This window comes from Mixophyes fleayi, chromosome 8, assembly GCF_038048845.1.
Source record: "Mixophyes fleayi isolate aMixFle1 chromosome 8, aMixFle1.hap1, whole genome shotgun sequence".
NCBI classification, from domain to species: domain Eukaryota; kingdom Metazoa; phylum Chordata; class Amphibia; order Anura; family Limnodynastidae; genus Mixophyes; species Mixophyes fleayi.
The window spans coordinates 70,498,918-70,512,527 of record NC_134409.1 but is presented as its reverse complement, the minus strand read 5'-3'; the positions used below and the strand labels follow the sequence as shown (position 1 = coordinate 70,512,527).

The 13,610-nt window shown below is 41.2% G+C and overlaps 1 protein-coding gene across 1 annotated transcript in view; it reads left to right on the top strand.

Moving 5' to 3' along the window:
* The window catches only part of LOC142100244 (volume-regulated anion channel subunit LRRC8C-like), a 46,152-nt gene extending 33,005 nt beyond the window's left edge, over nucleotides 1-13,147 (top strand). The window contains exons 4-5 of the mRNA XM_075184177.1: nucleotides 9,652-11,940; nucleotides 13,142-13,147. Coding sequence (XP_075040278.1) covers nucleotides 9,652-11,940; nucleotides 13,142-13,147 — 2,295 coding nt within the window. The remainder of the gene's footprint in view (nucleotides 1-9,651; nucleotides 11,941-13,141) is intronic.
* The last annotated feature ends 463 nt before the right edge of the window (nucleotides 13,148-13,610 follow it).

The window sequence follows — 13,610 nt, the reverse complement described above, 5'->3', positions numbered from 1 at the left end:
CTTAGATGATTTTTTGATCATAGGTCCAGATAAGTCCCGCGCATGCTTAGATGTGTTACAATTAGCACAGTCCCTATTTACGGTGATGGGGGTGCCCATTGCCCACGATAAAACAGAAAGCCCCACACAGTGTTTATCGTTTCTAGGCATTGAAATTGACTCGGTAGCAGGTTGTTGTAGGCTCCCGGAGGATAAGTTAAAGAAATTAGAGGAGGCGATTGGTTACACGTTGGTTTCCCCTTATAGCTCATTAAAGAAAGTTCAGTCGCTCCTGGGGCTTTTTAACTTTGCGTGCAGGGTGATTACAATGGGTAGGGTTTTCTGTCATAAGTTTCAAAGAGCCATGTGGTTGTTTGGTGTGATAACCTAGGGGTAGTCCAGTCCATAAATAAACAGAGGGCGTCCTCCCCGCAGTCTATAGCTCTGCTGCGTCACCTGATACTTTGTTGCCTAGAGCACGAAATAACATTCAATGCACGTCATGTCCCCGGGATTAAAAACAAAATAGCGGATGCCTTGTCTCGTTTTCAGTGGAGGAGATTTCGTGAGCTGGCCCCTCAGGCCAATAGTATAGGCCTTCCCTGTCCCTCTTGTGTTTGGCAGATCATCACGCCCGCATAAGAGGTCTGGCGGAACGCGGCCTAGCACAATCTACGTTGCGGGTATATCGAGCAGCGTGGCTGCAGTGGGTCCAGTTCAGCAGCACCAAGGACCAGTCAGAGGCAGGTCAGCGGGATGCGGTAATGGAATCCATGTGGTTGAGGTATAATGAGGGCGCTTCTAAGGCTAGTATGTCATCTGCCCTGGCGGGTATTTCGTTTATGTCACGGCTGAATGGCGTGGTAGATGTCACTAAGGGTTTTTTGATATCTAAAGCGCTTAAAAGTTGGGCGAAAGCGAGGTCGATCACAACAGACACGCGGCACTCGATTACTATCCAGACATTATCTCAACTTATGCGGTCCATGGCAGGCGTAGCAAGGGATGGGTATGAGGTCCTGCTTTTTCGTACTGCTTTTAGTCTGACATTTTTTGGGGCTTTCAGGGTTTCCGAGTTGGTTGGGCAAGCGGAGGCTCATGTCCCCGCAGGGTTGCTTACTGAAAACGTGGTCATACGTGAGGATCATCTAAGATGCAAAATAACCAGTTCTAAAACGGATCAGGGAGGAAAAGGTTGCTTGTAAATCTCGCACCTCTAATGACTTCTTCACATATACTTCTGTCTACCACCACTACCGAAATGCTCTGGACACTGCAAAACAAACATACTTCCAATCTCTTATCTGTGCTCTGGCATCTTTCCATCACTATACAGGCATGCAGTGATTACTCCTATTCTAAAAAAATAAAACTCCGACCCAAACTCTCTCTCAAATTACCGTCCCATCTCTCAGCTCCCTTGCCCCTCCAAGCTTCTAGAGAGACTTGCCTACACTCGCCTCACACGCTTTCTTTCCGCTAACAACCTGTTGGATCCTCTTCAGTCTGGCTTTCGTTCTCAACACTCCACAGAGACTGCGTTGACCAAGGTTGTCAATGATCTGAACGCCATTACTCTCTCCTAATTCTCCTGGATCTCTCGGCTGTATTTGACACCGTTGACCACTATCTTCCCATACAAACGCTGCAATCCCTAGGGCTTCAAGACACTGTTCTATCCTGGTTCTCATCCTACCTCTCTAATCGCTCTTTCACTGTTAATTTCTCTGGAGCCACCTCTGCTCCGCTTCCCCTATCAGTTGGAGTACCACAAGGCTCAGTGCTAGGTCCTCTGCTGTTCTCTATCTATACTGCTTCTCTTGGAAATCTAATAAGTTCCTTTGGCTTTCAGTATCATCTCTATGCGGATGATACCCAAATCTATCTATCCTCTCCTGCTCTCTCGACATCTGTGTTGTCCCGTGTAACTGACTGTCTTTCTGCCATATCATCTTGGATGTCCTCTCGCCAACTCAAACTTAATCTTTCTAAAACAGAGTTAATAATATTCCCACCCACCAACAAGAGCATACCTGACATTTCTATCTCTGTTGATAACATGACCATAAATCCCACCCCACAAGCTCGCTGCCTAGGTGTAATCCTTGACTCACACTATCCTTTGTTCCCCACATTGACTCTATATCTAAATCCTGCTACATACATCTAAAGAACATTTCCAGAATTCGCACATATCTCATGCAAGTCACTGCAAAAACCTTAATTCATGCACTTATCATCTCCCGCATTGACTATTGCAATTCCCTCCTTACTGGTCTTCCCAAAAAAAGACTCAAACCCCTACAATCTATTATGCACGCAGCGGCAAGATTGATTTTCCTTGCAAATCGTTATTCCTCTGCTGAATCACTCTGTATGTCTCTACACTTTTACTAACCTACAAGGCCATCAACAAAGCTGCACCTTCATACATTTCCTCTCTTGTCTCAAAATATCTCCCAACTCTGCAACTCCATTCTACACAAGATCTGCGTTTCTCATCCACCCTCATTACATCCTCCCATTCCCGGTTACAGGACTTTTTTCGGGCTGCACCCACTCTATGGAATTCTCTCCCTCGCACAGTAAGACTCTCCTCTGGTCTACAAACTTTCAAGCGTTCTCTGAAAACCTACCTCTTCAGACAAGCTTATAATATTCCTCAGCCACCCTTTTAACCTCACTACCTTTAGCCTGTTACACAATTTCAAACAAGACAACTACCCCCTGACCAACATTGTTGTGTGACGGGATCATTTAGCTTATGAGTCACTTTTACCTTTGCAGTCTGGCTGGGCCAAAATGCAAAATGTAGACTTAACCTCATGTGTCAATCTCCCATTGTCCCATAGATTGTAAGCTTGCGAGCAGGGCCTTCTCACCTCTTTGTCTGTTTTACCCAGTTTGTTTATTAGTTTATTATGTTTGTCCCCAATTGTACAGCGCTACAGAATATGTTGGCGCTATATAAATAAATGAGGATGATGATGATGATGATGGTTACAGATGCAGGCCCAAAATGATAAAGAGATATGTCCGGTAAAATTAACCACCCATTTTATTCAAATCAGGCCCGTTAATCTAGTTTTTCTAGTTCACAAAAATGGGGCGCAGCTGACAAGATATCAATTTAACGCGGTTCTAAAGCAGGCAGTTAAATTGCTAGGATTAAACCCTTCTGTTTACAGTTCTCACTCTTTTAGAATTGGAGCAGCCACATCCGCGGCTTTGGCGGGGTCATCAGTGGAGGCTATAAAATCACTTGGTAGATGGAAATCCGCGGCCTACCAAGGTTACATTAGGCCTAATGTTTAAAGTGTGACCAATTGTATTGTGAATGTTATTATTGGCTTGTTGTTGTTTTTTCTTTTGTCTTTTCATTTCTCCATTTGGCTGTTTCTCAGTATTGTTTTGTCACTGTCAAGTACATCTAGACCTATTTTTACATTACCTTTTGTTTGGTCCCTCTACTCCCTTCCCGGTTACTCAAGGCTTATCTGCTCGTCGTGTTGAGCGAGGGCGCGAAGGGATTTCTCCCGGTTTTTTTCTCCGGAGGCCTGATTAGTGGTGTGCCTCTGGGGTGTGATCGGGTTTTACCTTCGTGTGAGTAACTTACCCTTACCCAAATCCATTTCTCCCCCGTTTTCCTTTTCCTTTTACCAGCTATGCTCCATGCTCGTCTGATGGGCTGCCTTTGTCAATCCCTATGTGCACCTTGGTGCTGGGTGTGATGGTCAGGTAAATATTGCAGTACTTAACACTTATCTCTTTTTTAGATGCTGTGGTAACTGCGAGAAATATTTGGATCATCGGGCACTCTTACATATTCTGGGCAGCTAACCAGACGGGGGTTCAGACGAGGTTTACCAGTGTGGGAAATAGCTGTGTTTATTGCTTAGGTAAACGGGCTTTGGTTTGGAGCAATCTATTGCCTTGGTTAAGGAAGCTGATAGAGTGGTGGGGAGCCCCTGATGATCTAGTTATACACCTAGGAGGGAATGATTTAGGTAAAGGTAAATCCCTAGACCTAATTATTCAAATGAGAGAGGACATGCATTATATTAAGACTACATGGCCGAAAAATCATACTTGGCTGGTCCGCTATTATTATTATTATTATTATTATTATTATTATTATTATTATTAATATTTATTTATAAGGCGCCACAAGGCATCCGCAGCGCCGTACAGAGACAAACAAAATTACAATACAATGGGAGACAGCACAGTACAGTAAACACAGCAACTCAGTAAGCTCAATGCACAGCTAGAGAGGGCGGGGAAGGGGGAGGGAGGATCCGCAAACGACGGGGCCCAAGAAGGAGGGCGCGGAAGACAGGGAGACCCCCAGGGGGGAGGAGGGAGCGAGAGTGGACGTGGGGTGGAGGACCCTCGAGGAAGAGGGCTATGTCGCTGGAGAGCAGAGTTAGAAGTGGTGGAAACAGGAGGAGAGATGGCCCTGCTCAGAGGAGCGTACAATCTAAGGGGAGGGGTGGACAGACAGAGAGACGCAGGGGAGAGAGGGAGAGTAGGGGGACAGAGGCAGAAGATAAGGTAGGAAGTTAAGTGGGAGACAGAAAGGCTTTAAGAAAAAGGTGGGTTTTTAGGGCCCGTTTGAAACTGGACAGATTAGGGGATGTTCTGATGAAGGGAGGGAGCTTGTTCCAGTGGAGGGGGGCAGCGCGGGCAAAGTCTTGAATACGCGCATGGGAGGAGGTTATAAGGGGGGAAGAGAGGCGACGGTCAGAGGCAGAGCGGAGAGGGCGGGATGGAGCATGAATAGAGAGGAGGGAGGAGATGTAGGGCACAGTGGAGTTGGCGAGGGCCTTGTAGGTGAGTGTAGGGAGCTTAAAGAGGATTCTGAAGGGGAATGGGAGCCAGTGAAGGTCTAGGTAGAGGGGGGAGACAAAAGAGGAGCGGCGAGAGAGGAAAATAAGCCTAGCTGCAGCGTTAAGGACGGATCGAAGGGGATCGAGATGAGAGTGGGGGAGGCCAGTGAGGAGGAGGTTGCAGTAGTCCAGGCGGGAGATGATCAGAGAGTGGATAAGGCATTTGGTGGCATCTTGGGAGAGGAAGGGCCGGATGCGAGCGATGTTGCGCAGCTGAAAGCGGCAGGATTTAGCAAGAGAGAGGATGTGGGGGCCAAAGGAGAGAGAGGAGTCGAGGATGACACCAAGGCAGCGAAGTTGGGGGACAGGGGAGATAGAGGTGTTGTTGACAGTGATGGAGAGGTCAGAAGGGGATGGGGTATGAGAGGGAGAAAAAACTATGAGCTCAGTTTTGGCAAGGTTAAGTTTGAGGAATCGAGAGGACATCCAGGAGGAGATGGCAGAGAGGCAGGTGGACACCCTAGAGAGGAGGGAGGGAGAGAGATCAGGAGAGGAGATATTCCCAAGGCTGTCTTGGAGATCTACATTACCGTTAAAAAATATCCTTATTATGGCGCGGAAGCTTAATAGTGCACTTCGGAAGGTAATTAAGTCCCTCGGTGGATTTGTGGTGGATCACCCGGTGATAACAGCAGATAGGGTGAGTCTCTATAGGAGAGACGGTGTGCACCTCTCGGACGAGGGGCTGCTTATTTTTATGGAGAGCATTTGGTTGGAGTTGAGGAGAGTGCTCAGTTTGGATGGTGGCGGGCTGTTTTGCCCCTAGGGCAGCAGCGTGGGAGGAAGGCACTGCGATATGCGGCTGATATATTTGCGGCTCTATCGTGATTGGCTGCAAGTATCTGTCCCCTTACAAGGCAATCTGTAACTCTTGTCCCTTCCATGGGGAGGGGCCTCGTCTGGCTCAGTGAGGGAGGGGGAGTGAGTAGTGAGGTGAGTGCAGTTTACTCTGATAACAGGTTAGGGCCGGCCAAGCGGTGGGGTTATGAGAGAAGTGGGTGGACTTAAGGCTATATTGCCATGTCCACGCTTGGTTGGGTATCGCTGGAGCTGATCCGCAGTGCTCTTTCTCCGCCACCAGGTTTAATTAGGATAATAAAATACGTCAGTTTGCCACTTTACTCAGGTCTCCGTGTCTTTATTTTATATAAGTTGGTTATCTTATTCAACGTATGGTGAAGGTGAAGAAGGGCATACACAGTGAACTATTTATAATAATAATAATATAATATGCACACTGATCAGCCACAATATTAAAACCACTTGCCTAATATTGTGTAGGTTCCCCTCAGCTGCCAAAACAGCTGTGACCCATCTAAGCATAGACTCCACAAGACCTCTGAAGGTGTCCTGTGGTATCTGGTACCAAGATGTTAGCTGCAGATATTTTAAGTCCTGTAAGTTGCGAGGTGGGGGCTCCATAACATAGACTTTTTTTTCCAGCACATTCAACAGATGCTCGATTGCACTGAGATCTGGGGAATTTGGAGGCCAAGTCAACACCTTGAACTCTTTATCATGTTTCTCAATTTTTGCAGGATTTTCCTGCTGAAAAAGGCCACTGTCATAAAGGAATACCATTGCCATGAAGGGGTGTACTTGGTCTGTAACAACATTTAGGTAGGTGGAATGTGTCAAAGTAACATACACATGAATGCTTTCTACATGAAGGTTTCCCAGCAGAACATTGCCCAGAGCATCACACTGCCTCTGCCAGCTTGCCTGCTTCCTATAGTGCACCTGGTGCCCTTTCTTTCCAAGGTAAATGAGGCGCACACACCCGGTCGTTTGGAGATGCTCTCTAGCCTTAGATCCTTACGCTTTTTCTGCTTACAACACATCCACTTCAAGAACTGACTGTTCACTTGCTGCCTAATGTATTCCACCCATTGACAGGTGCCTTTGTAACGAGATAATCTATGTCATTCTCCTCACTTGTCAGTGTTTTTAATGTTGTGGCTGATAGGCGCGTATATATTTATATATTACACAGTGCTCAAAGTGGAGGTTTTGAAGTGCTGGGAAGCATATTTGAAGTAAATGGCCAGGGTCTCCAAGAAGCTTTTTGGGATTTTGATCAAATTAATTTTAGATGCATTTTAACATTATATAGTATAATGTAAAACAAATGATGCAAAGTTATCCACCCTGTGTCACCCACCTTTCCTGTGTCCAATTAACTCTCCTCTGTGTCCTTCCACCTATTCCTCATGCCTCCATTGTTACTTAATTTTCCCTAATGATTCCTGTGTTCCCAAATTTCTCCCATGTCTCCTTTTGGCAGTTTCATTTTCGCTCATATCCCCTGTGTCCCTTCAACTACCCATAATGTCTCCCCCTTTTTTTAACCTGTTAAAGTCAAATTATTAAAATTGTATGAAAGATCAATCTGAATCAATGTATATTTATGATTGTCATGTACAATGCAATCGCAATTAAACATACATATTTGTGGTTAGTTGCTATGTATGTTGCAATCATATCCAATTTATTAATGTTATTGTTTCATTGTGTATTAACTCAGACTTTAAATAACCTTATATTAAGTATGCTTTTGTAGCTCTTTAATAGCTGAAGCCTAAGGGGAAATTGTTGCGTAACCAGTATCTGGTGGGTGGCTGGGGATATGAGCAGTTGGTCACAAACACAGTTACCATGGAGAAAGACCTGCGCCTCAAGAACAAAGAACTGAAGAGCTGACCTATAGTGAGCCAAGTTTTGGACTGTCTCTGGCCTTTGACCTATAAGAAAGTGTCCAGTGTAACAGACTGAAACTCCTGTTATATAATCAACCTCCCTGTTTAAACAAACTCTGCTGTATAGTCACAGAACAATACCTGTTCTAATTGTGTCAAGAGCAAATCATCTGCTATCTGTGAAAAGGTAAATACAGAAAAAGACCTTTCAGGCTGGTCCTGATACTCATTTCTCCCTTAAAAGATAGCTCCTGATAACAAATAAAGGGCATTCACTACCCTGTGATAGCTAAAGTCAGGTTGGTGTTGAGATCTAGGTTCCTGCTTGTAGACGGGAAAGGGACAATCTGTCCATGGACTACTGCCTTTGTCCTGATCTACATATCCAAGTCTTGGAGAGATGTGTGTCCACCAAAAGCTGAGTGACAGCGACTCAGGATCACTTCCTTGCTGGAAGCCTAAAATAGGAGTGGGTATGCATCCCAGGAGAAGTTTGAATAGACGGCATACAGGCAGGCCAGCTGTGCAGCACAGAGTGATACATTAAGCCAGGTATCATCTGAGACTATTTGACCATGTAGAGTACACATAAATGCACATTTAATTTATGCGTTTGAAAAGTGCACTGTGCAGATTGGGGTTTCTGTCCCACATGGCACAATTAAAAAAAGTTGATATAATTTTTACAACCTCGGTAATTGCAATCCGATGGTAAGAATAATGGAACGGTGCTTATACTTATTAGCTCAGATTACCTCTATTGCAGAAGGACAAACATTTAGTTACATATACCACACAATTATGTATTTTACTGGTCAATCATGTCTCTTGTATCAAGTGACTTTGAAAAGCTAATAGTTTGGATCTTTCATGAGGTGTTTTAATGCATATATGTGTTGCTATACCACCAGAATCCCGATGAAAGCATTCACATGAATAAAATAAGATGGGTTGTCACACCTGGGGATTTGTCTGTACCCGGACTGGTTTGTGTCTCTGGAGCTGTTCTGGTGGCTAGGTAAACAAAGCTGGTTGGCCTGATAATGTACTTTGATATGCACCGGAATATATGATTGTGGGAACAGTGCTATCATTTTGACAGATAATGAGAGCTATATGGGAACATCATATAAGACATTCTTGGTGAAATGTGTATTAAATTTATATAATGCTGAGGAAAGTAAGGCAAAAAAATGAGTTTTTTCCTGGACAAAACCATATTACAATGCAAGGAGTGCAAATTAGTTTATTATTTTGCACATAAGATAAATACTGGCTGTTTTTTCATGTAGCACACACTTGATAGCTGAATTTTAAAGTTGATCTATAACTTGCCTTACTCCAACTATAAATATGCCATCACATTTTAAATTTGTATCCCCCTCCAATGCAACATGGTTCTGCCAAGATGCAAAGTTTACTAATTTTTTTTTTGCTTTACTTTCCTTAATGAATCAGGCCCATTGTCTTTAGGGTCATAACAATAGTAACACTACTCTCTAATGCGGAAGGTTAAGCTACACTTTCTTGTATCTGACATCCTTTTCTCTTTGATATTACTGTTAAGCTGTATGCACTGTATATTGTTGGACAGTTTGGTCAGTTTCAACTAAGTGGCCCTCTTATCCAATCCAAAATCCTATTAAAATGGATCAGAAATGAAAGAATGGGATTCCTAATCCAGTGACAGATGATGCATATAGGCACATGTATTGTGTGAACTGCAGAACAGAATTAAAATAGTTCACTGTGTCATGTCAAGTGCAGTTAGGTGATTCAATAGCTAATAAACATAAGGTCAGCTAATCTTACTGTACATATTTGTTTTTTACAAAAATGATGTTACATTGGCCAAAGAATTATCCTTTTATGCTATTTTTTTCATTGTTAACAAATTATTTTATTATCAATTCTGGGATATGACTGAGTTGTACTTTAATATATTAAGAAGTTAAGTGTTAAAAAGTGTTAAAAATGAGTTGTAAATGTAAAAAAAAACATTATTATAGATGCATGCTGGTTTTTATTATTCCAATTTTATATGAAATTGTCTAACTGAATATGTTTATTTGTTGTTTATATTCCAGATTTCATCTGCAGCCAAAATACTTTGTATTCCAGTTCCAAATGGACTTGATATAAAGACTTTAAAGTGGAATGCAACAATTACCAAAGCTTTTGATGAGCAAAAACAAATCATAAGATTTTATTTGGATAGAAAACAGTATGTCATGATTGACCAATGGTGTTATGACACAGCCACATTGTGGTACTCAAAATATTTTCCATACTTGGTACTTATCCATTCAATGATCTTCATGGTATGCGCAAATTTTTGGTTTAAATTTCCAGGAACTAGTTCCAAAATTGAACACTTTGTAGCTGTCCTTTATAAATGCTTAGATTCTCCATGGACAACAAAGGCCCTATCTCAAACAATGTATGAACATTCTGATAACAAATATCTCGGTAGCATTGCTTCATCAAGGCTAGAAACCTCATTAACAGATACGGTAAATCCTGCTACTTCAGTGATGTCGCTGACAAAACACAATTTGCCTGTAAATTCAATGTCCATTGACAAATCTGGCTTAAAGACCCAGACACATGAGTCCAGTGGCATTTCAGGAAATCAAACTCTTACTCTCTTGGATAAGAAAGAAGCTGAGCAAGCTAAGGCTTTGTTTGAGAAGGTAAAGAAATTTCGGCTTCATACTGAAGATGGAGATATACTTTATAATATGTACATTCGCCAAACGGTCATACGCTGCTTTCAAGCACTTTGTATCTTGTGTTATGTTTCAATGTTAATACCAAAGATGCACTACATAATCCATTGCATAGATGCCTCTCACTCAACAGGATGTGCTGATTTCTTCTGCATTCATGGATTACTGCGATTATTTGCAATGTTATCATATGCTTATATTGCAGTCATTATATTATACAGCTCCACTTGTGTATACTCACTCGGTTGGATCTACCTTTTCAATTTGAAAGAATATTGCTTTTCAAAAGTTCGTGAAGAAACAAACATTAATGACATTCCTGACATTAAGAATGATTTTGCATTTTTGTTGCATTTGATAGATCAGTATGATAGCTTATATGCCAAAAACTTTGCCATATTTCTTTCAGACATTAGTGAAAATAAGCTGCTCCAATTAAATTTGAATTATGAATGGACAGAAGAAAAGCTTTTACAACGTATGATTAGAAATGTGCAAAATAAATGTGAGTTACATCTTTTCATGTTACCTGGATTACCTTCTGCTGTTTATGAGTTACAGAATATAGAAGTTCTCAAATTGGAGCTGATAAGTGATGCACATGTAGAACCACTAATCTCTAAATTAGTACTATTAAAAGAAATGTGGATTTTGAACAGCACTGTTAAAGTAGAAGAAGCAGCTCTGCAATTTTTGAAAAACAACTTGCAATTGGTACGTGTCCGATTTGAAAGACTGAAAGAGATACCAAATTGGATCTATAGTTTAAAAAATGTCAGAGAGCTTTTCTTTGAAGGTAGTTTTCAGCTGAATAGCAAAACTGCTATCACACTGCAGTCATTTCATGAACTGGAAAATCTTAAGTCTCTTCATTTTAGATCAAACTTTGCTAAAGTACCCATTGCTATACTCGATATTGCTAATCATCTTCAACATCTTAGTATACATAACCAAAAAAATAAACTAACATACTTAAATAATATCAGAAAACTTTCTGTGCTACATACTCTGAAACTTGTGCAGTGTGGACTAGATAGGATTCCAAGTGTGGCATTCAGTTTAAGCCACCTACAGGAATTAGATCTTAAAGAAAATAATTTGACTGGTATGAGTGAAGTAGCAAGCTTCCAGAATCACAAGAAATTTACGTCTCTTAAGTTACACTGTAATACAGTTACAGTCATATCGCCTTACATATCAAAGGTAACATCCTTAGAATACTTAAACTTCAATAAAAATCTGATAAGTGAAATGCCATCAGGTTTGTTTCATCTTCGAAGACTAAAGCATCTTGCTCTTGCATATAATTGTATTTCAGTCATTCCTGAAGAGATTTCCAAACTTCAAGAACTATTAGTTTTCAGCATCGAACACAACAAAGTATCAGTATTACCAGCAGAGCTGTTTTGCTGCACTAAATTACGTGTACTTATTATATCATACAACCTTATACAAAAGATCCCATTAGCAATTGGAAACTTAATACAACTTAGACAATTTGAGCTGTCTGATAATAAGCTTGATAATCTTCCTGCTGATATAGGCAATTGCCCATTCCTCAAAAGAAGTCAAATTGTTGTTGAAGAGGAACTCTATAACACATTACCACATAATGTCAGAGAAATATTGCAGAAACAATCAGAAGAGGTAGGTATCCTGATTTATTATATTTATATTATTCAATGATTTAATTTGTTGTGCAGTTCAAATATAATAATTATTTATTAAAGTTCAATTATGTCTGTCATGTTAAATCCTGTTCTGTGAGTTACGCCACTTAAAACTTTTATCAATTTTACAGTGTACTTTTTATTACTTAATCCTTGTCAGTATAAAAAGGTCAAATCAGAATAAGGCTGGGCATAATAATTTGTCATACTCAAATATCATTAATTGACAAGTATATGATGTGTGACAATTAAGGATGAGATGTTAGGGTCCCACAAGATTCTGTTCACGGATCTTTACTTTTCTAACTGCATGCTTCTTCACATTCATCATTGTTCATTCAGCCTTCAGTACCACCTCTACTCTGATGACACCCAATTCCATGGGCTAGTACTAAACTGCAGGTTTGAAAAAGTGGAGATGTTGCCTACAGCAACCAATCAGATTATAGCTATCATTTATTTAGTGCATTCTACAAAATGACAGCTAGAATCTGATTGGTTGCTATAGGCAACATCTCCACTTTTTCAAACCCGCAGTTTAGTAAATATACCCCTATATCTCTTCTCCTGACTTCTCTCCTTCTGTATCTCATGTAACCAACTGTATTTCTGCTATCTCCACTTAGATGTCCCAATGCTACCTAAAGCTCAACATGTCCAAAACAGAACTTATCATCTTCCTTTTCTTACTCAACATGCTCCCAAAACTTTTATCCATTCTCCCATCATCTCCTATCTTGACTACTGTAACATCCTATCATCTGGCATTTCCCTCACCCATGTATCTCCACTTAAATCCATTTTAAATGCTGCTGCAAGGCTAATCCTAATCCTCACTCAACATCTGCTGCACCACTTTACAAATCCCTGTGACCTCCAGAATCCAGTCATGCATTTTAAATGTCATAACATAATACTCTAACTCCCTCTGACCGCGCCTTGTCTCATCCATGATAACAACTTCTCACTCATGCCTACTCCTCCCATGCTGCTCCCCACTTATGGAATTTCCTACCACACCCAATCAGGCGTTCTCACACTCTTCAAATCTTTACATGCGCTCTGAAAAAACATCTCTTTAATGGAGCATGCCTTATCTCCTATGATTCTACTCACACTAATGCAGCCTTACAACTCCCAATCTCTATTCTGAACCACAGTTGCTTCTCATTTTTCAGGTGTAGACCTCTACCACTTAGAATATGCTATCTCATGAGCAGAGCCCTCCATACCCTTTGTTTTCATGGTTGCATTTATTTTGTCTACCTTGCATTTCCCTGTTTTATGTATGTCCTGTTTTCCCTGCTGTACTGTGCTGTGGAGCAATGTGGTGCTTTACAAATGTACTACAAAGTTAAAATAAGCTATATGATGCTGTGTGATTTGCCACATTATACATCACACATCAATTGCAGTCTATATTTTTAAATTACAGAGATATTTATGTTCCTATAGGTCATGTTAGTTAGAGCTGATATTTCCACAATATAAAATGCATTTCCAGTCCTTTATACTCAAGCCAGAGAACAGATAAGTGCTCCATCAACATCTTTTCAAAGTTTTACACACACACACACACGTTCATCAGTTTGATTTTTTTTAAAAGTAATTTAATGTGTACATTCCCATAGATGTCACTAGTCGGTG